Below are 26901 nucleotides of genomic sequence, written 5' to 3' on the forward strand. Positions count from 1 at the left end.
TGTTCATCACCACTTGGTATTACCACACTTTTTAATTTTGACCATCTGGTAAAATGAACTGTTATCTTGTTCTTATTTTAATTTGAATTTCCCTGATTACCAGTGGGCTGTGTATCCTTTTATGTTCTCTGTGATTGGTGCATTTTATAACTGATTTAAGAAATCTTTTCCTCCTGTATTTTTTGTCTGAAAATGTTAGAGGTGGATCTTTAATCTACTTGGGGCTCGATTTTTCTATATGATGTGATACAGGAAGCCAGCCGGTAGACTTAAAAGCTGTAATCCCTAGAAAATAAAAGACCAGAGCTGTAACTATTTGTAAGAAACCCAAGATAATTAATAGAAAAACTATTAGAATGCATAAAAGTTCAGTAGGGTGCCTGGATCCCAAATAAATACACTAAAATAAATTGCTTTTTTATGTCCCAGCTATAACTAATGAGTAAATGTAATGGGGAAAAAAAATTAAGCTCACAATGGCAACAAAAAACATAAAGTGCCTAATATGAATCTCACCAAGGAGAGTGCAGAAACTAATGAAGAATTAGAAAGACTTGTGCCATTCTACTCTGTGCAAAGGCTAAAAAGTATAAACATGCCAGTCCTTCCTCGGTTAACTTGTAGGTTTAGTTCAGTTCTAATAAACATTCCAACTGGATTTTTAAAGGGAACTTTTATACTGTTATTCTAAAAAGTGTCTCAAAAAATAAGCAGGAGATATAGCTAAGACAACTTGGTAAAGAAGAACAATGTCAGAGGACTTGTCCCTCCAGATGTGAAAATCTATTATAAAGCACAAGTAATTGAAACTCAGTGATGCTGGTCCAAGAACTGGCAGCCAGATGGATGGAACAGAATAGAATAAAGGGCTCTTAAGTATAAATAAAAAATGAGCACATGATCAAGGAATCATCACAAATCAGGTTTAATTTGTTCAACAAATGAAATTTGGGTAATTAGGGGGAAAACTTAAATGAAACTTTACCTCACCATTTGTGATATTAAATTCCAGATAAATAAAAGATCCTTGAAAGCATAAAATATTAGGAGAAACTATAGATGAATATATGGCTGATCACTGGATAGAGAATGACTTTCTATACATAAAAACAATGAAAGAAATCACAAAGGAAAAAATTAATTTATATTACCTGAAAATGTATATCTGTCTGTCACACACATGCATAGTGGTTAAATCATGGTACTTTTGAACATTTGGTGCATTTTTGCAGGATAACTTGGCAATAACTTAATGTGCTCACTCATTTTTCTAGACTCCCTCTACTGGAAATAACCAGACCAGTGCAGAAGGATTTGTGTACAAGAATATTAGTCATGTTGTCGTTTATAATGTTGAATAATTAGGAACTTAAATGTTCATCAGTAGGTGTACTGTTAAATAAATTATAGTCCATTCACCCATAAAAAAATGATAATATGGATCAGTGGTCCTTAACTTTTTGGAGATCATTAGACCCTTGAAGAATTTGAGGAAATTTTAAAATTGAAACTGTTGGTATCTGGTTGGTATATATTGGTATGGAAGGCTGTCCATGATATGCTGTTGAAAAGCTATATGTATACAAAAACACAAAACCAAACCCGTTGCTGTTGAGTCAATTTTGACTTGTAGTGACTCGAGTGATTTTTTTAAAATTGTGATGCATAGAAAAAAGAAAAAAGCCTGAATCATGTATACCCAAAACATTAATGATGGTTATCTCTAAGTAGTCCCCATTATCTTCTTTATTCTTCCTGTATTTTTATAATGATTATGTATTATTTTTATGATCAGAAAAATTAAAGGTATATAAAAATATACAGAAGCATTTAGAAAACAAATAAAAATGAATTAAAGGAAATAAACTAGGGAGTCTATTAGCAACCTATAGGACATACAAATAATAGCCTTTCTGTACAAAGATGGCAGTAATACCCAGTAGGAAAAAAATTTGGCCAAGTATATGAATAGATAGTTCATCAAAGAAATAACACTGGTAGCTAGTAAGATATGAGAAGATTTAACTCCACTAGTAGTCAAATAAATGAAAAATTAAAACAAGATACTTTTTCTTTTTTTTGTTTTTTTTTAATCTATCAAATGTGTGGTGCTCACTGCTGACGAAGGTATGGCGAGATTGACGTGCTCATACATGCCTTTTTGGAAAGCAATTTGGCGATAATATCAGGAGCCTTAAATTAAGTTTTCCCCTTTTGTCATAGGACTGTGATCTTTAGCAGCTAGTCTAAGGTAATAATCAAATGTGGACAAAGAACCGTGAACGGGTATTTCAATCTATCCTTTTAAAAAATTTTCTTTTAATAGCTTTATTGAGGTATAATTGCCAGACAGTAAACTACATATACCTGAAGTGTACGGTTTGCTAACTGTACACAATGAAGACAGTGAACTTATCCACCTCCCCCAGGAGTTTGCTTGTGCCCCTTTGTGATCCCACCCTCCTGCCCCTTCCCACCCTCCTATCCCCAGACAACCACTGATCTACTATCTATCGCTGTAGATTAGTTTGCATTTTTTACATAGTCTTTTGTTTGTTTGTTTGTTTCATTTCTTTCATGCAGTATAATTTTTTTGAGATTCATCCATGTTCTTGCATTTATCAATTGTTTGTTCCTTTCTGGTGCTAAGTAGTATTCCATTCTATGGACATATCACAATTTTTATTTATCTCTTCACTCTTGATAGACATTTGCCAACCTGTCCTTTTTTCAGTGCAAATTAGAAATACCCTAAGTGTGTAGAAATAGAAGAATGTTAAATTACTGTATCACCACATAATGAAATAGACTACCATTAAAAACCATGTTTTAGAGAACTAATAATTTTATTTACAACTTAATGTTTATTGAGGGAAAGCAGGATATAAAACTTTTTTTTTTTTTTTTAAAGATACATTGAGAAAATAGTGGCAGGAAAAAATAGATTGATAAGGTTACTAATATTTTTATCTTACTTGTAATGTTTATCTTTATCATTAGAAAAAAATAAATGTCACTTAAAGAAATCAAGGTAATCTAAACATCTAACTTCCAAATGATCCAGCAGTTGACTCATCTGCATTTTAAAAAAACAATTACTATCTAGTCTGCTCTGACTCATAGTGACCATTCACCTCAGAGAAATGAAAACTTACATTCATGCAAAAACCTGTTCAGAGCAGCTTTATTTGAAGTCTAAAAACTGGAATCAACCCAGATGTCCTTCAACAGGTAATAGGTGAATGTAGGGTGTGCGTACCATGGAATACAACTCATCAAGAAGTAGGAACGAACGATTGATATATTCAGCAACCTGGATAACTCTCCAGGGGATTTTCCTGAGTGAGAAAAGCCAATTCCAGAAGTTTACATATTGTATGATTCCATTTATATAGCATTCTTGAAATGATAAAATTTTAGAAATGCAGGACAGATTAGTGGTTGCCAGGGACTAGAGACTGGGGGGAGGAGAAGGAGGAAGAAGAAGGGAAGTGGATGTGTCATAAAAGGATTACAAAGAGGGAGTTCCTGAGGTGTTGGCATTGACCCTGGAGGTGGATAACATGAAAACCTATGTAGACCCCCCTGACAGGGAACACAACAGAGAGTCTCTGATGGAGCAGGAGAAAAATGTGTTGCACAACTCAAATTCACGTAAAAAGAACAGACTTAATGGTTTGACTGAGACTAGACGAACCCCAGAAGACATGGCCCCCAGACTCTCTGTTAACCCAGAACTAAAACCGTTCCTGATGTGAACTCTTCAGACAAAGATTAGACTGGACTATAAAACATAAAATAATACTCGTGAAGAGTGTGCTTCTTAGTTCAAGTAGATACTCGAGACTAAATTGGTGGCTCCTGTCCAGAGGCGGGATGAGAAGGCAGAAAGGGATAGGAGCTGGTTGAATGGACGTGGGAAACCCGGGGTGGAAAGGGGGAGTGTGCCGTCACATTATAGGGATTGCAACTAGGGTCACATAATAATATATGTATAAATTTTTGTGTGAGAAATTAACTTGAGTTGCAAACTTTCACCTAAAGCACAATAAATTTTTTTTAAAAAAAGAGTTTTATATACATTGAAGTAGCTCCCTAGAAACCTGTTTTAGACTCACAGAATACGTGGTCAAGGCAGCAGAAAAAAATTACATATGTCATACTCAAGTTTGAAAATGGTCATATTTGATATTATACAAAAGGTTAATCAAGATTCTAAAATCATTTCTGGACATACTCATTTCGTTTTATTAAAATGGATAATTTTCAGAAAAAACTTACACACATGATAAAATTGTATAGAATACACTCCTACCCCCGCCCCTACACACACACAAATAAGCACAAGTAAAAGTGAAGAGAAGGAGCCTTGGTGGCATAATGGTTCTACGCTCAGCTGCTAACTGCAAGGTTGGCAATTCATACTCACCCAACAGCACCATGGTAGAAAGACCTGGCAATCTGCTCCCATGAGGATTCCAGCCTAGAAACCCAATGAGGCAGTTGTACTCTGTCACATGGGATCAATATGAGTTGGAATCAACTCAACAACAGCTGAAAACAGCAACAGAACTGGGGAGCTCTGAAGAAGATTGGTAGATTTTATCAGTGTCAGCATGTAGGTTGTGACACGGTACGATAGTTTTGCAAGATGTCACCATTGGGCGAAGGTGGGCAAAGCGGACGAGACATCTGTGTGTATTCTTATAACTGAATGTGGATCCGCAGTGTTCTTAGTACAAATTTCAATTAAGTAAAAAGAAGGACGAGGAGCTCTGAAGGCAGTGGGCTTGGACCCCGGGTGGGCCCGCAGTACCATATTTTGTCTTGGGTGGGAGCGCCCTGTCAAAGCCCAGCCCACCTCCCTGCTTTTGCCTCCCTGGTCCCCCAGCATGTGCAGCACATCCGCATCGACGGCTCCACCCCCTCCGCAGACCGAGACAATCTGTGCGAGCAGTTCCAGCTATCCGAGAGGCACGCCGTGGCCGTGCTGTCCGTCACCGCAGCCAACATGGGCCTTACCTTCTCCTCTGCTGACCTGGTGGTTTTCGCCGAGCTGTTCTGGAACCCAGGGGTAAGGGATGCAAAAAGCTTGGATTCCCCCCGGGCATGTGCCTGGTTTGGGGAAGGAAGATGCTGCTTTCAGTTGGAGAGGGCGGGGTTTCCAGGGGCTTTCCCTTTGCCACTTTCGTTTTCATAAACGTGTTTATGGTTTCCATATGGCAGGTTTGGCTTCCTTTAAGCACTGGCACATCTCCTGGCTAGTTATTAGGTCCTCACAACAACCTGTGAAGTACTGGGATTACTGACACCATTTAATAATGGGAAATGTGAGGTTTTAGAAGGCTGGAGGGAATCTTAGAATTCATCTTCATGTGAAGAAATTTGGGGCCCAGTGAGCTGAGCAGTGAGCCCGGGACCACATACATGGCTGTCACTTAAAGGCAGCATGTGGCAGCACCAGGCTGCATCCAGGTCTCGGATGCTCCAGCTGGTGCCCGTTTATGAGCCACCAGTGAGCCGCTTTAGCTGACAGGGCCACAGGTAGGAGGACTGCAGTGGGGGTTCCCTGGACATCATCGTGCCCATTGGTCTTACCTGTGCATCTGAGGGTTGTGACAGCAGATACAAGACGTTTGTTTGAACTCATGGCATTTTCTCCTGAGCTCCAGAAAGAAGGCATTCCCCTCCGATGTTCTGATGTGGTGTGGCTTTCATTGACTGCACATCTGTGACTGCTTTAATGATGGTGAACTTCGAGGTTTTGAAGCATTTTATAACAGAGACAATGCTCGTTGGTTTTAGTTTTTATTTTAAGACTTACCACCATATTAAGAAAACCACCCTACCCTCTGATTAGTCCTGGAGTCCCTGGGTGGTGCAAACAGTTAACTAACTCGCTCAGCTGCTAACAAAGAGGTTGCAGGTTCACATCCACCCAGAGGTGCCTTGGGAGAAAAGCCTGGCAATCTACTTCCGAAAAAATCGGCCATTGAAAACTCTGTGGAGCACAGTTCTACTCTGACACACATGGGGTCGCCATGAGTTGGAATCCACTCCATGGCAACTGGGTTTGGTTTTGTTTTTGTTTTTTCCCTCTATTCATCTCTGACCTCTCCCCTAGGTGGGGTATTTTTATTTTATTTAGTAGACAGCTGTTTTTATTTCACAGAGAGAAGACCTGGAAGTGTGCAGGTTTCCCCCTTGTCTGCTGTCCTCACCCAGACTGATGGGGCCTCCACTTGTCCCAGTTGCAGCACCTAGCACAGTGCCCAGCACAAAAAGCCCATCCACAAATGCCCAGCTCCTGATTCCAGTTCTCTAGCCAGTATTTCGTTGGGTTCTTATGTTTGTTAAAATGGCAGGTTGTCTGTAGGTAGGGGCTTGCAGGCCCCCCAGCACATGATACGACAGTGAGACGCTTTAAGGAGGGGTTCTAGGGGTTCAGAGGCACAAAGCAGCTTGCCATAGTCGGCTGGAGCTGCCTCAAGCCTCCACCTATATGTCTCTGATCCCTGGGACCTACAGGTGCTGATCCAGGCTGAGGACCGGGTGCACCGCATTGGACAGACAAACTCTGTGGGCATTCACTATCTCGTGGCAAGAGGCACAGCGGATGACTACCTTTGGTATGGCCTGGTGGTTGAAATTTAGCAAGGGTTGACACCGAGGGTGTATTTTTTTGCTCCCTAAGTGCTTCTGTTGCTGCTAAGATCTCTGGGGATCCACACAGAAGACCCTTTAGCAACGCCTTCCCACCTCTCCATGCCCATGTTTGGCTACTTCACAGCCTTCACCGGTGGCCTGCTGAGGAAATCTTGTAGGAGTAAAAGGAGGTGGCCCCATTTCCCAATGGTCTGAGACAAGAGGGAAGAACTGATTGTGATGAAATGTAGGTGGGATTTCATTTGTAAAACACTCTCTTCCCAGCCCTGAAGGTGCTTGTTGAGACTGAGGACAGCCTCCTTTTTCTACTTGGTGAGATGTGTTGGTCTGAGAAGTCACATCTTACGATGCTGTGTCGGACCACAGAGAGAACATGGCTTGCCTGGGCCGCGAGCAGAGCTGGGATAAAATGTTCAACCCTGAGGGTTCATGTCTGTCATCTAAGCAAAAATTTCCAAAATGCTCCCACCAGACCCCATTTTCCCCTTCATGATATTAAATCCCATGGTTATCTCATTCCTTTCCACTACTTGTCTCTGTTTCCAGCCTTGGGACTGAGGCATCTTACCTTTGCAAGGTGTGTGGGTTACCCCTACTTCCTGTCTTTGTTTAGTGGAAGTGTTCATTGGCAGCTCATAGCATCATCAGGTCCCACATTTTTTTGTAATGAGGTGGCATTTATTTCCTGCCCGTCTTTCATAGAGGAATTTTGAACCTGATGAAGTTTTGAGCCCTAATCTGGGGGTTGCTTGACAATTGAGAGGGGGCCAACATCTCAGGGTGGCCTTGAAAGATGCCAAGATGTAGGACAGTAACTACATAGCAGCCCCATAAAAACGAGCAGGGTGGCCTTGTTTTAATCAGCCCAGTGGTTCTACATAGACTGTACTCATCACAGCTCATGTCTCCCCAACAGGCCCATGATTCAAGAGAAGCTTAAAGTTCTGGGTGAAGCCGGGCTTTCTGAGACCAATTTTTCAGAAACGACAGAAGCCGCTGATTACTTCTACAAGGTAACACCAGCATCCAGCTCCCTTGCCATGGTGCAGAGGGAGGTGGTGAGAGGTCTGCCAAGCCCTTGGTTTCTGTGTGGGAAGGGTGACTCACTCCTCGGGGCCTCCCCCAGTCTGGGAGCTGAGCACCAGGCAGGCCTGCTGAGGTTCTCAGTCCTCCAATCCACACGTATATTGCTGTGTGTGGAAACCATGGCATCAGCAATCCTGTTTCTGACATCCCCTCAGAGTCTCATAAAACCAGGGCTTCCGAATGCTGCTGCCTCTCCCATCAGGCCGTTAGAAACTGACAGAAAACTCCCCATGGTAACCGTTGAATTGTGAAAAGTACAGAGCAGCACCGAATGGAGGGCTACATCCCCAGCGCAGAATGCAGAGCATTTAAAGTAGGGTATTGCTTCTGTATAACGTGTTTTTCCCTGTGTCGTTTCATTTTGTTTCAGAATCTCCCCCATTTTATAGAGAGGTACACTGAGATAAGGAGCCTCTGGGTGGTGTGAATGATTAATGCGCTTGGCTACTAGCTGAAAGGTTGGAGATTTGAGCCTACCCAGAGGCACCTCAGAAGACAGGCTTGGCGATCTACTTCTGAAAAATCAGCCGTTGATAACCCTGTGGAATGCTGTTCCATGCGGACACATATGGGGTCGCTATAAGTCAGAGTTGACTCCATGGCAACTTTTTTTGTTTTGTTTTTTAATAGGGGGAGTAGATTGAAACTGAGACATGACAGAGCATTAAGACTTGCCCAAAGTCATAGGTCATGTGCAGCCAGCCCCAGGGAGAAGGTTTCCTGACTCAGCCCAACAGTCTTTCTGGGATGTCAAAACCAAACCCATTGCCGTCCAGTCAGTTCCGTCTCATAGTGACCTTATAAGACAGAGAAGAACTGCCCCATAGGGTTTCCAAGGAGTGGCTGGTAGATTCACACTGCTGAGTTACAGTTAGCAGCCGAGCTCTTAACCACTGCGCCACCAGGGTTCCTCTGGGACATCAGCCTCTTATTATAAAGGGCAGTGAGAGGCTGGTAGGCATCCTTCCAGGACATGGTGGGCTTGTCAGAGGTGCTGCGAGGAAGCCTGTTTTCTCTGAAGAGGACAGTCCTGGGCTCACCAAGCCTGCCTGGGCCTCAGCATGTGAGCCCAATTGCCACCACTGCCGTTTTCTCCTCCATTTCAAGGAATGTGATGGAGAAGAACAAGAGGCTGAAAGGCTTTTTCTAGCTCAGGTGGTTGGCAAAGGCAGTGAAAACTCAGTAGGCAGTATCTCCTGGAGGAAGACTTATGAGTGAGTGTCTTAACTAGAGAGCTTGGCCTAAGCTCTGAGCTTCCCACAAAACAATGGCCTTCAGTAGCTCATCTGGAAACCAAGGGGCCTTCTCTTCCCCACGGAGTTGCTAAGGATCTGACGTTGAATTAAACCAACAAAACCTTATAGGTAACACTAAGACTTAAGAGTTTGAGGATTGAGTTGACCTGTTATTTACGTTAGCAAATTTTAAGACATTCTTATTTTTAAGCTTTCAAAGAACAGTAATTCCAGTTGAATGGTAAATATGTTTGCATCTCCTGGGCTGTTATATGCCCTTTGAGAAGAAAGAGCTTTATTTTTAAAGGATTCTCTAATTTACACTCAACTTATTCATACTGGCCTTTCCCTCATTTACTGAATTAGTTAAGAATTTCTGCCTCAAGTACAAGTGCAATGTAACATAAATGGGGTTCATCATTATGTATTTCTATTAACAACCACATGAATTGATTTTTTTACTAAGATAGGGCTGAAAATTTTATCAGCTTTTTAGAGGAGGAAGATGTTGCCTCCTATATAGGAGATAAATAAAGTGCTCTGCTGCTAACCAAAAGGTCAGCGGTTCAAACTCACCAGCTGCTCTTTGAGAAAAAGATGTGACAGTCTGCCTCCTTAAAGATATATGGCCTTGGGCAAAGTTATAGAAGCTTCATAGACACATCCAGACTCCCTGAGGGACCGAGTTATGGGGCTGAGGGCTGAGGACCAAGGTCTCGGGGGACATCTAGCTCAATTGGCATAACATAGTTTATAAAGAAAATGTTCTACCTGTTACTTTGGTGAGTAGCATCCAGGGTCTTAAAAGCTTGGGAACAGCCATCTAAGATACATCTACTGCTCCCACCCTGTTTGGAGCAAAGGAGAATGAAGAAAACCAAAGACACAAGAGGACGATTAGTCCAAAGGACTAATGGACCACAACTACCTCAGCCTCCACCAGACTGAGCCCAGGAGAACTGTATGGTGCCTGGCTACCAGCACCAATTGCTCTGACAGGGATCACAATAGAGGGTCCCAGACAGAGCTGGAGAAAAATGTAGAACAAAATTCCAACTCACAAAAAAAGACCAGACTTACTGGTCTGACTGAGACTGGAGAAACTCCAAGAGCGTGGCCCCCAACACCCTTTTAACTCAGTACTGAAGTCACTCCTGAAGTTCAGCCTTCAACCAAAGATTAGACAGGCCCATAAAACTAGCAATAACACATGTAGTTGAACCATGTATACGAGACTGAAAGGGCACAGCAGCCCAAAAGCAAAGACGAGACAGCAGGAAGGGACAGGAAAACTGGATGAAGGAGAATGGGGAACCTGAGGTCGAGAAGGGGAGAGTGTTGACACATCTCCGGGTTGACAACCAATGTCACAAAACAGTTTTTGTGCATTAATTGTTTAATGAGAAACGAATTTGCTCTGTAAACTTTCACCCAAAGCACAATAAAATAAATAAATAAGATATACAGCCTTGGAAACCTTATGGGGCAGTTCTATTCTGTCCTACAGGGTCGCTATGAGTCAGAATGGACTCGACGGCAGTGGATTTGGTTTGGTTTTTATACAGGGAATAAAAGCGAAAGCGGTTATGTCTCATTAAGATAGCCTGCCTTCTGAGAGAGGAAATGAAATACTAATCTGATCTTTCAGCTTGCTTTCAGTTAATTATGTGTGCTCTGAGTTAGCATACCCTGTTGCCATCACCATAATCAAGTTCACATTAACAGTGATTTCTAGTTGGAATAGGCTGCCTTGTGGGGCAGCATTTCCTTGACATTGCTGTTGTTCAGATGGAATCCGATGAGGATACCCTAGAGGAGGACTCGTGGATGAGTGGGGGCTGACCTTGATCTTTAACGTCACTTCTCCTTGAAAAGGCTGGGATCCTGAGAAGCTGAGGAATGTAAGGCCTAGGTTAATTGAATAATCTGGAGTTCTTGCATTGACGTGCTCCGTGATCAGTTTTCAAGGAATTTCACTTCACCAATTGGAGAGATTATGTTGAGGATTAGGGAGGAAATAGTGGCCACCTAGGACCTGAAAAAGGAGCCCTGGTGGTGCAACAGTTAAGCGCTAACTGAAAGGTTGGCAGTTCAAACCCACCTAATGACTCTTCAGGAGAGAGACCTGGCGATCTGCTCTCAAAGATTACAGCCTAGAAAACCCTGTGAGGCAGTTCTACTCTGTCCTATGTTGCTATGAGTCAGAATCAACTCAAAAGCCCTTAACAGCAAGAGGACCTGAAAAGCCAGGGAAGCAGCTTTAGACTTGATGAGGTAGACACCAAGCCAAAAACCAAACCCACCGCCATCAAGTCACTTCCAACTCAGAATGACCTCATAGGATAGACTAGAACTGCCCCATAGGGTTTCCAAGACTATAAATCTTTCCGGAAGTAGACTGCCACATCTTCCTCCTATGGGCATGATTTCAACACTACACCATTGTCAGCAGTGTGCAAATGCAGGTGGTGGGCATTTTAACATAATCAGGAACAAGTACAGGTATCTACTTCTCAGTATGTTAAGTATGTGTATGTTTTATTAGCCACTCTGTAAATTAAGTGTAAACCGTGTCCCAACACACAAATTTGGGAGTCAAATTACAGTTTAACCCATGGGTGGAGAAAGGCTTTGGAGGAAGTGAGATCGTGAGAGCTATTTCAATAGTGAAATATTAATTTGAAAAGCTAGGAGAGAGGGAACATTTCCAACAAAAATTATAGCGTAAGAGCAGGTTCTTCATTGCTCTCACCACCGTTTCTTTTTTCCCTAACCCAGTGAGCATCAGAGAGGATAAGATGTCAGACTCTAGCCTTGAGCATTGTGCTTTTTTAAAGAGCTATCTATATGGGATCAAATTGACAACAGCAACTCAAAAGGTTAAAGAAGAAACTTAGGGGGCATTGAGCTCATGTTAATGATGGAGGAATAATTCGGAGAAGGAGGGTGAGAATAGTTGCACAACTTTGAAGAATGTAGTCAGTGTCACTGAATTGTACATGCAGAAATTGTTAAATTGGTGTATGTTTTGCTGCTTACAGTTTCAACAACAAAAAATGTCAGACTAAAGTAGTAAAGCTGCTTGGTGATAAATGGCTAGCTGAGGTGGTCTGCACTTGCCACCATGCAGAACCCTGAGCTTGTACAACGTGCCCTCCCTTGCCCTGTATTCTCTCATCAGCCACAGTGGAGGAGAGTCAGGGAAGGTGTTTAAACCTGAGTCCTTTCTTTTATCTTTCCTTTTCTTTCTCTGATGAAGGACCCAAAGCAGCAGACTATCTATGACCTATTCCAGAAGTCCTTTGAGGAAGACAGAAGCGATATGGAGCTCCTGGAGGCACTAGAGTCCTTTGACCCAGGAAGTGCTTCAGGAACATCTGGAAGCAGTTCTCAGGACATGGGAGACACCCTGGACGAGAGCACATTCACAGCCAGTCCATCTAAGAAAAGGAGATTTGAATTTTTTGATAACTGGGATAGCTTTACCTCTCCCATGTAAGAAGGTCAAAAAAAGACTTTTGAAAATCATGGAATTCATTAAAATAAGGCAGTTTGTTTTTCAAGCCTGGGTTCTGCTTGTTGTTGACAGTGCCTTGTTCTGTCTCCAAGCTCAGCAGGTTGACAGGCACGTGCCAGTAGTTCATTTCCCGTGTCTCTGTGGGCTTGCTTGGGTCTTAGTTAACTTCAGCTTTTCTGACTAATACTTGGAGTATTAGTTCGAGTTCTTTAAATAACGAAATTACTGTGTCCTGTAGGGTTGCTATGAGTCAGAATCAACTCGACAGCAGCAGGTTTGATTTGGTTTTTAAATAACAAAATGCTTGCTACACAACCCCGGAAATCTGGATTTTTAAAATGTATTTATTCAACAAATATTTATAGAGCACCTACTGTGTGCCAGGCACTGTTCTAGGTGCTGGTGGTAATTCACTGAACAAAATAGAGAAGTGCCTGCCTTTGCGGAGCTTACTGTACAGTGAGAGAGGCAGTTAGTTATCAGTCCTATGGAGAAAAATAAAGTGTAAGGCAGACGTTAGAGCAGGGGTTGCCAAAGTTTTTCTGTAAATAGTCAAATAGTAAATATTTTTGGCTTTATGGACAGTTTCTGTTGCAACTACTCAGCTCTGCCATTTTAGAATGAAAACAACCATAGATAATGTGTAAACAATGAGCCTGGCTGTTTTCCAGTAAAACCTTAATGAGCCCCCACTGGGAGCCCATGGAACTCCAGCACATCTCCAGAGACTTCGACTTGCCTGCTGCTCATTCAGCCCCCATCAGGGTGGCAAGAGAAGTTTGGGTGCAGCTTTTCCATGGGCTCTGCTGGGCTTTGGTCATGTTCTTTCATCTCTTAGGATCTCATTCCCTACTTCTGTTAACAGTTCCCTTGTAGTCCAAGGATGTGGTTAGAAACAATGATTATACAGGTGGAAGTGCTTTGAAAGAAAAAGTGAAACGTGTCAGTGATTTTTAGAGACACACAAACACTAGGCTGCCCACTGGGATCATCACTGACCATTGTTAAATTAATCCCTGCTGTAGTTACCTAGGTGCCTGCCACACAGAGTGGCCCTTATGATAGAGCAAAGTGTCATTTGGAGGGCTTGCCCTTGTACCTTGGCATTTCACACTTATACCTGAAACCATTGTTTCTCTGTGGTCTTCAGGGTGGATTATCCAACAGGCAAAGTAAGCACGGTGCTAACTTTGCTTATAGATCATCTGTTTCACATGATGTGGTAAAACCCACGTGAAATTGTTCACTACAGATTAGTGAGTAAGCACAAGGAAGCCGGTGCTTACCTTGCTTACTGGGTCATCTGCCCCTGTCAGGGATTGTAAATTTGAAAAGAGGCTTTGATTCTGTAGGAAGGTGCTGTGGGGTTGGGAGACCGACAGATGCCAGCCATACCTAGAAGCAGAATCTTTGATGTGGTGAAAAAAGGTGAAATTGTTCACTACAGATGATCTGGTAAGCAAGGTAAGCACCGTGCTTACCTCGTGGTCTTAGGAGGTATGTTCTGCCAAACCTCCATCTGAGGCCTCTGGTTGAACCGGAGTTTCAGCTGCTTTGGAGAAAAAATCCACTTTCTCTTTGATACGCCCTTGAGGTCCCCAAAAGAAGTTTTATTTATACCACATAACCCACATATTTTAAGTTGATAGCTGCCCTCAAGTCAGCTCCTGACTCGTGGCAAACCCATGCACAAATGGAACAGAATGCTGCCTGGTCCTGCACCATCCACATGATCTGTTGCTGATTGGACCATTGTGATCCATAGGGTTTTAAGTTAGACCTTCCCAGTGTACCTCTGAAATTTGGTGAGAGCCATCCAGCCATTCTGTGTGATCCAGTAAAAGATGCTTGGATTTATTCATAGAGACAATGAATATACCTTTAGGCTTGAGGAAGGATTTCCACACTAACTCCATTTTCTCCTTCACTTTGCAACTCAGTCCAGCTCCCAGTACCATATTTTCTGGAAAAAAAATCCGAGCCCATCTCATCCTACTCCTGTCCCTGCCACCAGTTGTGCTGTTAAAGGATTTTGCTAAAAGTCTTCCCAGGTCTCCTGGAGCTTATCTCTGCCTCCCCTTACCGGGGTCATTTGGTGGTATCTTGTTTGCCAAGTGACCTTCGTTCATTTCTGCCTCTAGGGCTGGCGTCAGAAAGCCTCCTTCGGGAGGCAGCAAGGAATCCTGTTAGCCTTCATCCTGTCGTGCTTGAATTAATCATAGCTTTTCCTTCTAGGCTTCAGATGAGCCTTTTCTAGGTCAGTGGGAGAGTGGAGAAATCAAGTAGGAGGTGCTGGCTGCTCTTGGTTTTTGCCTTGTCTGTATTGTATTCTTGTCTATTGGAACCTTGATGCTTGTTGAAGCTCTTTCTAGGTGAAATTTAAACTGCAAAGGGGTGAAAAAGTCTAACCTTACGTTTTACCCTGTCCACTCACTTCCCACCAAGTTCTGGATTACCAGCTTCAAAAGTGGCTTGAAAGTTCCAAGGGGGTTAATTGGGGCTAGCTCTCAGCCCTGTGTTTTGTGGATGTGTGTTTTCCTGTGGGGTCTCAGCAAAGGAAATGGATTTCTAATCATAGCAGAGAGCCTTGAGCAGCCTGTGAGTCACAGTCTTTGGGTATTAGGACAGCCAACAGTTGTTTGATTTTGCAGCACCCTCTGTCCAGATTTTTCCCCCATACAACAAATTTGATTGAGTACCAGGGACTCTTCCTTGTTTTGTTTTGTTTGTTTTTTCCTTCCTCATTTTTTTAACCTTTTTGTTGGGGAGTGAAATATACCGAAGAGTTCATAAAACACATTTGCAGCTTAACAAAATATTTTTTTAAAAAACCTGTAACCATGACCTTGAGGTTATGAATATAATATCTTCTAGAAGCTTTATTGTTTTGCCTTTAATGTTTAGATCTACAGTCCACCTGGAGTTTATTTTTGTACACGGGGTGAGGTAGGGTCAAGTTAATTATTTCCATATGGGTATGCAGTAATTCCAGTGCCACTTACTGAAAAGACAGTCTGTCTTTTCACCCACAGCTCTGCAGTGCCTATATTTCGTTTTGCTTATATATATTACAAATCTGATGTAAAAATGAGCCAATATAGAAGTGTATAAAGTTTAAAAAAAAAAAAAAAAGTCCATTGATTCTCCCCCCTCCCACTCCTAGCCCTACTTCCTGGAGATAATAATATAAGCAATACTGGGTGTAGCCATTTGTAATTGATTCCTTGTGCATAAAAATATATGTAAATATGCATATAATTTGTCCACAAAAATTGTATCAAATTCTTCGCACTGACAATGACTCATTTCACGTAACCTATTTGGCTGTGTTTTCGTATTGATCTGCCGTATCCCCTTTAAGAGTTGCCTCTTGTAATGGATTGAAAATATGTATTGGAATCCTAACCCCTATACCTATGGATGTAATCCCATTTGGGAATAGGGTTTTCTTTGTTATGTTAATGAGGCCATATCTGTGTAGGGTATGTCTTAAACCTAATGATTTTTGAGATATAAAAAGAGCAGAATAGACCCAAAGAAGAATCAAGCACAAATGAGATGAAGCTAGATGCCACATGGAAATTGCTCAGGTAAGTAAGATTGGGGTTAGGGTGAGACAAGGATTTACCCCTAAAGTAGACACAACCTTTCTCTAGAACCAATACCCTGAATTTGGACGTCTAGGAGCCCTGGTGGTGCAATGGTTAAGCACTTGGCTGCTAACTGAAAGGTTGGCAGTGCTAACCCACCCAGCTGCTTCTAGGGGAAGAAAGACCTGGCAGTTTGCCCCTATAAAGATTACAGCCTAGAAAACCCTATGGGGCAGTTCTACTCTGTCACATGGGGTCACTATGAGTTGAAATTGACTTGATGGCACCTAACAACAACAGCCTCCCAAACTGTAAGAAAGTAAATTTCTGTTCTTTAAAACCACCCACTTGTGTGGTATTTCTGTTACAGCAGCACTAAGAAACTAACTACTCCCATCCCAGTGGACACATTGCCTGTTTACTCTGTGAAATATCTAATTTTTTTTTTTTTTTTTTAACTTTTTAAAAAGTAAATTTGAGGAGAGGAGGGAGGGAGGAAAGCATACGTGCGTCTGAATTGATTCAGACACGACACCCTGGGTCTTTGCAGGTCTGCAGGACTTGGCTGGCCTCACCCTCCTCTTGCCGAGTCTGCTCTTTCCTGTGGAGTTCAGCCCACAGGGCTCTTAACGCTGGGCTGATTTTGCTTCAGTCTGGGGCTAACGGGCTCTTCAGGCACAAAGTGAAGGAACCACACAGAGCCTGAGACACCGGGATAAACCCTTTTTCTCTACAGGAGATGGGCTTAGGATGATGGTTCCACCTCAGATTCCTTTCAAGAGTAAAATGTTCCATATGCCCTGAGAGAACTGCTTTGACTTAACAGCTAAAAGAGCTCCTCTCTGGGGGCGACTTTTAACTTACTTATTTTTCCACAGGTGAACAAATGAGTTTTGAGTGCTTCAGAAGAGCAGGGTGACTCAGCAGAGATTTTACTGGGACTTTTATGGGGACCCATTACAGTTCTCTACACCTGATGGTCTTCCAATGGGGATGGAGATTTATTAGCCCATAGATATGACAAATTGAGATTTTATGAGAGGCACAATTCTCTGAAGTCACTTAGAGCTGATTGCATGAGAGTGCTATTTGCACAAGTTCAAGCTTGCTGTTTAAAGAGAATTGTTCAGTTTTGACAAAATTGCTCTGAACATGAACAATTTCCTCCTATTATGGAACGCCTCGTTTCCAGCCACTCTGTTGCATTCTTATTCATGCATTCTGTCTTCTCTTGCAGTCTCTCTTTCAAACCCTCTGAAGGCCAGAGACAAAGGCTCTGCTGGGCATGGTACGGGTGCAGGGGTTGGGGTATAGGTGCGGCAACTGCAGTGGGGGAGGTGGTAGAGTTGCTAAATAGTGATCTGAATTAGACTTCTGAGCCAGCAGGAGAGCCCTGCCTGGACTGCCCCAGCACCAGGCTGGCCATATTTATCCACTCACCCAGATCAAATGACCACATTTCTGCTTGGCCTTGAGGCACAGGCTGGAACAGGGAGACCAAAGTAAACCCTTGTTCCTCAGTGCTCCTCCCATTAATCCTATTTGTTTGTACCAATAAGAATATGTTTTTCTTTTAATTTATAGTTTTCTGGAGACAGTGCATAGCTTAGTGGAGAGGTTTCTAGAAATCATCCTCAAAACAATGCATTTCCCTCCTGGGAGAGAAGGGACCTCTTCCTGTGGGCCCTTGCGCTGGAGCCTGTGGTGGAACCGTGAGCACATCCTGCTCCCTTGGTGGCCTCAGGTGACAGTCCTGCAGCACTAGTCATGACAGTAGGAGTCTCACTGTGCCTAAGCCACGGGGATTAAGGAGAAAATGAGATGGGCAGATTTTTTTTCTTCTACATTTTATTTATTTTGTTGTTGAGAATATACACAACAAAACATACACCAATTCAGCAGTTTCTACGTGTACCATTTAGTGACACTGATTACATTCTTTGAATTATGCAACCATTGTCACCCTCCTTTTCTGAGTTGTTCCCCCCTCATTAACATAAACTCAACTCACTGCCCCCTAAGGTTCCTATCTTATCTTTCAAGTTGCTGTTGTCAATTTGATCCGATATAGACAGTTTTTAAAACAGCATAATGCTTAAGGCAGGGAGATGGGCAGATTTTTAAGGGAAAGTGGAAAACAGATCTGCTATAGTTCCCTGAGTATGACCAAAGAGGATATAGGATTGAAACTGCATCAAGAGACATTGAAATCAGGTATCATCATCATCATCTCAACAATATAAATAACCACTACTTACAAATGCCCCTGTGCCACTTTATGAAAGTTATTTCATCCTCCCAAAAACCTTAGAAGGTGGCTGGTACACTCATTTTGCAGCTGAGGAAGCTGACTTGGGGACTTGAATCTTGTTATATTGTAGAAAGAACAGTGGTCTTGAAGCCTTGGGCAAGTCTCAGTTTCCAGTATGGGCTAGATGATTTCTAAGATAGATAAATAACTGCCATTGAGTCGACTCTGATGGATAGCAACCTAAAGCACTGGAGAAAAAAATGTTGCCTGGTCCTGCGTCATCTTCACAATCGCCAACTGTTCCAGTCCATCGTTGCAGCTATTGTGCCAATTCATCTCACCAAGGGTCTCCCTCGCCCTCCCTAGCCCTCTACTTCACCAAACATGATGTCCTCCTCCAGTGACTGACTCTTCCTGATGAGATGTCCAAAGCAAGTGAGCCAGATAATGTGGTTTGTGGTGATCCATAAGGTTTCTATTGGCTAATTTTTGGAAGTAGATCCCCAGGCCTTTCTTCCTAGCCTGCCTTAGTCTGGAAGCTTCAATGAAGCCTGTCGGTCATGAGTGACTCTGCTAGTATTTGAAATACTGGTGGCATAGCTTCTAGCATCACAGCAACATGCAAGCCACCACAGTACAACATACTGACAGGCAGGTGGTGGAATGATCTCTGAAGCCTTTTCTAGTTTTTGCGTAAGTGTGGACTGACCTTGTTAGAAAGAAAAACTAAGACATAACATGCTCTTTATAAACCCATTTCCATTATACCATGCAAGGTCAACCAAATCAAAACCAAACCCGTTGCCGTCAAGTCAATACTGACTCAAAGCGACCCTATAGGACACAGTAGAACTGCTCCACTGAGTTTCCTAGGCTGTAATCTTTATGGCCACTACTCATCTGTCAGTTTGTTGAACATTTCAAGATCTATCCTGAAGTACAGTGCTTTCAGTGATAATGTCCATAAGCCTACAAGGAAGACTAGATAACACAACGATTATTCAAATTTATGCACCAACCACTAATGCCAAAGATGAAGAAATTGAAGATTTTTACCAACTTCTGCAATCTGGAATTGATCAAACATACAGTCAAGATGCATTGGTAATTACTGGTGACTGGAATGTGAAAGTCGGAAACGAAGGATCAGTAGTTGAAAATATGGCTTTGGTGATAGAAACGATGCCAGAGATCACATGATAGAATTTTGCCAGACCAATGACTGATTCATTGCAAATATCGTTTTTCAGCAACATAAATGGCAACTATATATGTGGATCTCACTGGATGGAAAACACAGGAACCAAACTGAATATGAAAGAGACGATGGAAGAAGCTCAATATCATCAATCAGAACAAGGCCAGGGGCCGACTGTGGAACAGACTACCAATTGCTCATATGCAAGTTCAAGTTGAAGCTGAAGAAAATTAAAACAAGTCTACAAGAGCCAAAACACAGCCTTGAGTATATCCCACCTGAATTTAGAGACCATCTCAAGAATAGATTTGACACACTGAACACTAATGACTGGAGACCAGACGAGTTGCGGGATGACATTAAGGACATCATACACAAAAAAAGCAAAAGGTCATTAAAAAGACAGGACAGAGAGAAAAGGCCACAATGGATGTCAGAAGAGACTCTGAAACTTGCTCTTGAACATAAAGTAGCTAAAACGAATGGAAGAAATGATGAAGTAAAAGAGCTGAACAGAAGATTTAAAAGGGCAGCTCAAGAAGACAGAGTAAAGCATTATAATGACGTGCAAAGACCTGAAGTTAGAAAACCAAAAGGAAAGAACATGCTCAGCATTTCTCAAGCTGAAAGAACTGAAGACAAAAATTCAGGCCTCGAGTTGCAATAGTGAAGGATTCTACGGGGAAAATATTGAAAGATGCAGGAAGCATCAAAAGAAGATGTAAGGTATACACAGTCACTGTACCAAAAAGAATTGGTCAACATTCAACCATTTCAGGAGGTAGCATATGATCAAGAACCTATGGTACTGAAGGAAGAAGTCCAAGCTGCACTGAAGGCATTGGCAAGGCTCCAGGAATTGACAGAATACCAATTGAGAGGTTTAAACAAACAGATGCAACACTGGAAGCACTCACTTGTCTGTGCCAAGAAATTTGGAAGACAGCTACCTGGCCAGCCGACTGGAAGAGATCCATATTTTTGCCCATTCCAAAGAAAAGTGATCCAACAGAATGCGTAAATTATCGAACAATATCATTAGTATCACACACAAGTAAAATTTTGCTGAAGGTAATTCCAAAATAGTTGCAGCAGTACATTGACAAGGAACTGCCAGAAATTGAAGTCGAATTCAAAAGAGTACATAAAACAAGCAATATCATTCCTGATGTCAGATGGATCTTGGCTGAAAGCAGAGAATACCAGAAAGATGTTCATCTGCATTTTATTGACTATGCAAAGGCATTCAACTGTGTGGATCATAACAAATTACTGATAACATTGTGAAGAAAGGGAATTCCAGAACACTTAATTGTGCTCATGCAGAACCTGTACGTAGACCAAGAAGCAGTTGTTCGAATAGAACAAGGGGATACTGCATGGTTTAAAATTCGGAAAGGTGTGCATCAGGGTTGCATCCTTTCACCATATTTAATTAATCCGTATGCTGAGCAAATAATCGAAAAACTGGACTCTATGAAGAAGAAGGCGACATCAGGATTGAAGGAAGACTGATTAACAATCTGCAGTATGCAAATGACACAACTTTGCTTGCTGAAAAGCGAAGAGGACTTGAAGCACTTACTGATGAAGATCAAAGACTACAGCCTTCAGTATGGATTACACCTCAACATAAAGAGAACAAAAATCTTTACAACTGGACCAATAAGCAACATCATGATAAACGGAGAAAAGATTGAAGTTGTCAAGGATTTAATTTTACGTGGATCCACAATCAACGCCCATGGAAGCAGCAGTCAAGAAATCAAACGACCTATTGCATTGGGCAAATCTGCTACAAAAGACCTCTTTGAAATGTTAAAAAGCAAAGATGTCACTTTGAGGACTAAGGTGCTTGTCTTGGTTATCTAGTGCTACTATAACAGAAATACCACAAGTCGATGGCTTCAACAGGGGAAGGCTTTCTATTTCTGTCAGCTCTGGAGGAAGGTTCTTGTTATCGATAGTCCCCTGGTCTAGGAGCTTCTCAGCACAGGGACCCAGGGTCCAAAGGATGTGCTATGCTCCTGGTGCTGCTTTCTTGGTAGTATGAGGTCCCCTTGTCTCTCTGCTCACTTCTCTCTTTTATATCTCAAAAGAGATTGACTTAAAACACAATCTAATCTTGTAGATTGAGTCCTGCCTCATTAATATAACTGCCACTAATCTCACCTTATTAATATTATAGAGATAGGATTTACAACACATAGGAAAATCACATCAGATGACAAAACGGTGGACAATCACACAATACTGGGAATCATGGCCTAGCCAAGTTGACAGACATTTTTGGGGAACACAATTCAATCCATGACAGTGCCCATGACCCAAGCCATGGTATTTTCAATGGCATCATAGCCATGGGAAAGCTGGACAATGAATAAGGAAGACCGAAGAAGACTTGATGCCTTTGAATCATGGTGTTGGTAAATACTGAATATACCATGGACTGCCAGAAGAACGAACAAATCTGTCTTGGAAGAAGTACATCCAGAATACTCCTTAGGAGCAAGGATGGCGAAACTATGTCTCACATACTTTGGACATGTTTTCAGGAGGGACCAGTCCCTGGAGAAGGACATCATGCTTGGTAAAATAGAGGGTCAGCAAAAAAAAGGAAGATCCCCAATGAGATGGATCGACACTGGCTGTGACAATGGGATCAAGCATAGCAATGATTGTGAGGATGGCACAGGACCAGGTACTGTGTCGTTTTTTTGTACATAGGGTTGTTATGAGTCAGAACCGACTCGACGGCATCTAACAAGAATTTTTACGGAAGCAGACTGCCACATCTTTCTTCTGCGGAGCTGCTGGTGGGTTCGAACGGCTGACCTTTTTGTTAGCAGCTGAGCACTTAAACAATGCACAACCAGGAATCCTGCAAGATCAACATTTCCCCTTTAAACAGAAATTATTACCACCAAAGTGCCAGGCTCTGTGCTAGGTACTGGCATGCAGAGCTGAACAGCATAGGTCCTGTCCTGGTGGAACTGTCTTTTGGAGCCCTCTGTTGTTATTACCAGACTTTATTTTTAGAATAGTTTTAGATTTACAGAAAAATTTAGGAGACAGTAAAGAGTTTGTGTATATTGTGCACCCAGTTTTCTCTATTATTAACATGTTAGTATGGTAAGGAGCCCTGGTGGTGCACTGGTTAAGCACTCGGCTGCTAACTGAAAGGTTGGCAGTTTGAACCACCAGCTGCTCTGTGGAAGGAGGATGTGGCAGTCTGCTGCTGTAAAGATTATAGCCTAGGAAACCCTATGGGGCAGTTGTACTCTGTCCTATAGGGTTGCTATGAGTTGGAATCAACTGGATGGCACACAACAACAACAGCAACACATTAGTATAGTATATTTGTTACAATTAGTGAGCCAGTATTGATATATAAGGAGTCACTGGGTGGTGCTTACCTGCTAACCTAAAGGTTGGAAGTTTGAGTTCATCCAGAGGTGCCTCAGAGGAAAGGCCTGGCTATCTACTTTCAAAAAAATCAGCCACTGAAAACCCTATGGAGCACAGTTCTTTCTACCTGGACATATGAGGTCACCATGACTTGAAATCGACTCCACGGCAACGGAAAAAAAAATCTCCAGCACCCTGCACATTATTTGCCACTTTTAGAAAGTACACTATAGTGGGGAAAGCAATATGATTTGGGCTAAAAAAAAAAGGTTAAGATTTAAGCACTTTGCTGTTTCCTTAATTCTGTTTCCTTGTCCCTAAAATGGGGGAAACCATAGCTATTTTGCAATATTTTGTGAGATATATATATAAGATAATGTGGGTGTGTAGTTTTTGTCGCTATAGTTTGTGAATCAGGGTAAACCAAGTAGAGAGACTCAATACCACCCCAAATGTTCCTTAGGAGGCCGCACGAAAGCCTCCGGGTTGAGTCAGCTGCAAGGAAACCTCCAAAACATAGAGCTCAGTTCCTAGATGGGCCTCTCATTCTCCACTTCCGCTCGTCCGCCTAAATCCGCGCCTGCGCGCTGTGTCTCTTCCTCTCTGGACTCGGACCTAGTTTGCGGCGCCATGGTGAGTATTGGCTGCGGCGTGGCTCTCAATCTGCCCGCATCTGCCCTTCTCTTGGCTTCTGCGCCCGAGCTCCCCTTTGTTCGCCTGCCCCAGCCCATGTCCTCCCTGAGCTCCGTGCCTCGCTGAATCCTGAGACACCATTCTCTCTGTGGGAGCAGTCGAGGGCAGGGCGGCTTGACGGCGTCTGGCTCATCCTGGCCGGGTTGGCGGGTGGTTTTGTCCGGCCAGTTGGGAAGAATTAGGTCACGGGAGGGGGAATGCAATTTTGTGTGGAGGTCTCGGGACCCGGGAGGTGGGGGTCTCTGTTCCTGGTCCCATCTCTAAGTATGGCTGGTTTCTCTTTTTCGCTCTTCACTCTTAACAGGCTAAGCGCACCAAGAAGGTCGGGATCGTCGGTAAATATGGGACCCGTTATGGCGCCTCCCTCAGGAAAATGGTGAAGAAAATTGAAATCAGCCAACATGCCAAGTACACTTGCTCCTTCTGCGGCAAAGTAAGGCGGTCTCTGGAGAGGGCCAGGGAGGGAAGATTATCACTTCCAAAGTGAGGGTTCTCTTTAAGGGAGTTCGTAAATAGTGCTGGTTCCAAAGTTGCTGAGCAGTTAGAATTGCCCATACCATTGATTATTAATTATGTGATAATAACTTCAGACTTTGTGAAATGTTTTTCATTCAAAGAAAACCACTTAGGTAAAGGATAAAAAATATGTGACAAAGAGACCCAACCTAAGTCAAACTTGCCTTGTGGAAAATAGTTCGGACAGTTTTACTTAAATGTACCAACTCCCAAGAGTGCTAGTCTTGGCATCTAACATCCTATTTGTGTTGCTGGAGATTTTTATGTAATAAATACTGGATATACAACAGTCCTTGTGTTTTGTTTTGGGGGAGGGGAGATGCTTCCATACCCCTGGCAGTGTCACCATGATGAATGCACATTTTTCACTAGTGAACTTAGGGGGTTAGAAATATATATATATAACCTCATGAGATACACCAGCTCTAGTATTCTTGTGTGCTTTAGGCTCCTGGATGCTTATAAGACAAAAGGCTTTTATTTGGTTCACAGGGAAGATTGATTCTCTTTTTCAGACCAAAATGAAGAGACGAGCTGTGGGGATCTGGCACTGTGGTTCCTGCATGAAAACAGTAGCTGGTGGTGCCTGGACCTACAAGTGAGTCCATTTTTTGTGGTATTTGGAAGTGTGTGGACCACCACATGGTGCCAAATCCTAGGCTTGACGCTGGACGGGCTAGTTTTAACTCTCATTTCTTGGCTTCAGACTTGACATGGCTGAGAAAGTAAGGATGGTTTTGGTTTTTCAGGGCACTTGAGAGTTACAGTTAAAAATAATAATTTTCAGCTCTTCCAAGAATAGAAGCAAGATGACCGAAATAAAAGTTAAAGTCTGATGCATGTATTACTTTAGAAATTTATAGAGCCACTGGGGTTGTCATGAATATTATGATACTGTGCAGTTCTGTTAGGTGGGACTGAATCTGTACTGAACCTTGGTTTGCATTAAAACTTGTTTTTAATAATTTAAAGGAAAAGAAAAGGTTGGTCACTTAGCCTGTAAACAGTATTTGTTTGGACTTCAACTTTGTGACCAGGCCGGGCGGTAGTGCTGTGAGACAAACCTATCTATGCTGGTTATTGCTTGCTTTGACTCTCCTTACCCATTTCTGGAAATTAAGGCACTCTTGAAGGCCTCTAATCTTGGAATTCATTGCTGACCCTAAGGTCTGGGAGAGTCCTCCTGAAAGGTTTTTTGGTTGATCTGAGTTCGTGGTTGATTTAAGCACTTTGAGGGGAGGTTGTTTTTTTGAGAACAAAATGGACAGTGGGGACTAGGGTCATCTCTTGGTTTTAATAGTGGAATGAATTAGCATTCATATACCAATTAGTTTCTTTCTGATATTATGTCTATTCCCTTTTAATAAGTTTAGGTTGGTTTTGGGAAACCATTCCTCCCTCTTACATCTTTAATGGTTTGCTCTCTGAGCAGTCAGATGCTTGAGATCAGCAATATCTGCAAGAGCGTGTAAGACATGGGTTTTAAAGGATGATGTTGTGTGGTTTGGGAGCCATTGATCTCTAGTGTTGGTTGAACTTTTAGATTAATAGAAGCAAAATACTGACAACACGTAATACCAGTATTAATACTGAGTCTCATGAAGAGAAATTGAAAAGGAGAACTCAACGTTAAGATTATAATGTAAAAATGAGACAATTTTACTCATTTACTGCTTTATATGTTTACATAACTACTTATGTTGGAAACCAAATTGCTTTTCTTTGCAGCACCACCTCTGCGGTCACAGTAAAGTCCGCCATCAGAAGACTGAAGGAATTGAAAGACCAGTAGAAGCTCCACCATTTTGAAATATCTCTAGCCTGTAATAAATGGGTTAATTTATGTAACGATTACCTTGATTTGTTGTTAATTGTATTGATTTTATGTCGTTCTTGCCAATTCGACTTCTTTTAGATACGTTCAGTATAAATTGTCCAAACTCTTAGCATCTAGAGGTTTTTCTGCTAATGTTATGGTGAACCATATGAAAGTGTCATGTTGTGAGTTAAATTACTGTTAACCTTGTTTTACCTACAAAAACATGGAATTCATACGGGTCAACATAGTATTTTTAAGGATCAGAGCTCTGATGTCTCTGATCTTGCTGTACGTTGATAAAAAGAAGCTATCACATTTTTTTTAAACTGCCAATCCCCCGACTACACTCTTCTCCCTAAACTTCTCCAGGCCTTAATGTTATTAAAACTGTAGAGTTTTTTTTTTTTTAAATCATAGTTAATATTTTGCTTAAAAGTTGTATGGTAGAATGATGGTGCCAGCTGTAAAATGGCATGGCAGAGAGTCTGAGCTTAAGTTCACCAAGGAGAAGAAAGAAAATCAGTATCACCATCAGTAGCCCAAAGCTGATTCCTATGACGTGGAGGTCAGACATACTCCTCCCTCCAACCTTGGCTCCAGAGATGTTAATCCTAGACATTTTATACTGCTTTTAACTTTTTTTTTTTTTTTAATGATAGTTGAAGAGAAGTTGTGAGGGGAGGACAGATTGGTAGTGGAAACCAGTTAGAAAGCTGTTGAAATGGTTAACGTTTTCGTAGGTAAGGAAATAGTGACTTCCCAAGGTTACAGGGAGGCAGGTCATGGAGATAGGACTAAAAATTAGGTTTCTTCCTCCTTGTCCCCCTTTTTCCCCTTAAACTGGACTATGGGCTTATAGTGTATTTCATCTTACTCTGCGTCTTTCCAGACTACAGATTTCCACCTTCATTTTACTCTTAAA

At 42.1% G+C, this 26901-nt stretch overlaps 2 protein-coding genes across 5 annotated transcripts in view; both read left to right on the forward strand.

Moving 5' to 3' along the window:
* SMARCAL1 (SWI/SNF related, matrix associated, actin dependent regulator of chromatin, subfamily a like 1) overlaps positions 1-12522 on the forward strand; it is a 56648-nt gene extending 44126 nt beyond the window's left edge. For 2 of the 4 annotated variants that reach the window (XM_023731277.1, XM_004376297.2), the window contains exons 15-18: positions 4892-5074; positions 6529-6629; positions 7583-7679; positions 12247-12522. In XM_023731277.1, the coding sequence (XP_023587045.1) occupies positions 4892-5074; positions 6529-6629; positions 7583-7679; positions 12247-12486 (621 nt within the window). In that variant the 3' untranslated portion in view covers positions 12487-12522. Of the gene's footprint in view, positions 1-4891; positions 5075-6528; positions 6656-7582; positions 7680-12246 lie in introns of those variants that run through there. The other 2 variants (XR_002824085.1, XM_023731278.1) reach the window with 2 other exon arrangements.
* A 10907-nt stretch (positions 12523-23429) lies between these two features.
* RPL37A (ribosomal protein L37a) lies at positions 23430-26020 on the forward strand. The gene is made up of 4 exons (XM_004376298.3): positions 23430-23584; positions 23949-24077; positions 24676-24758; positions 25889-26020. The coding sequence occupies exons 1-4, from the start codon at positions 23486-23488 to the stop codon at positions 25950-25952; spliced, it is 375 nt and encodes a 124-aa protein (XP_004376355.2). The 5' UTR covers positions 23430-23485; the 3' UTR covers positions 25953-26020.
* The last annotated feature ends 881 nt before the right edge of the window (positions 26021-26901 follow it).

The sequence above is a fragment of the Trichechus manatus genome, unplaced genomic scaffold (assembly GCF_000243295.1).
Source record: "Trichechus manatus latirostris isolate Lorelei unplaced genomic scaffold, TriManLat1.0 scaffold00041, whole genome shotgun sequence".
NCBI classification, from domain to species: domain Eukaryota; kingdom Metazoa; phylum Chordata; class Mammalia; order Sirenia; family Trichechidae; genus Trichechus; species Trichechus manatus.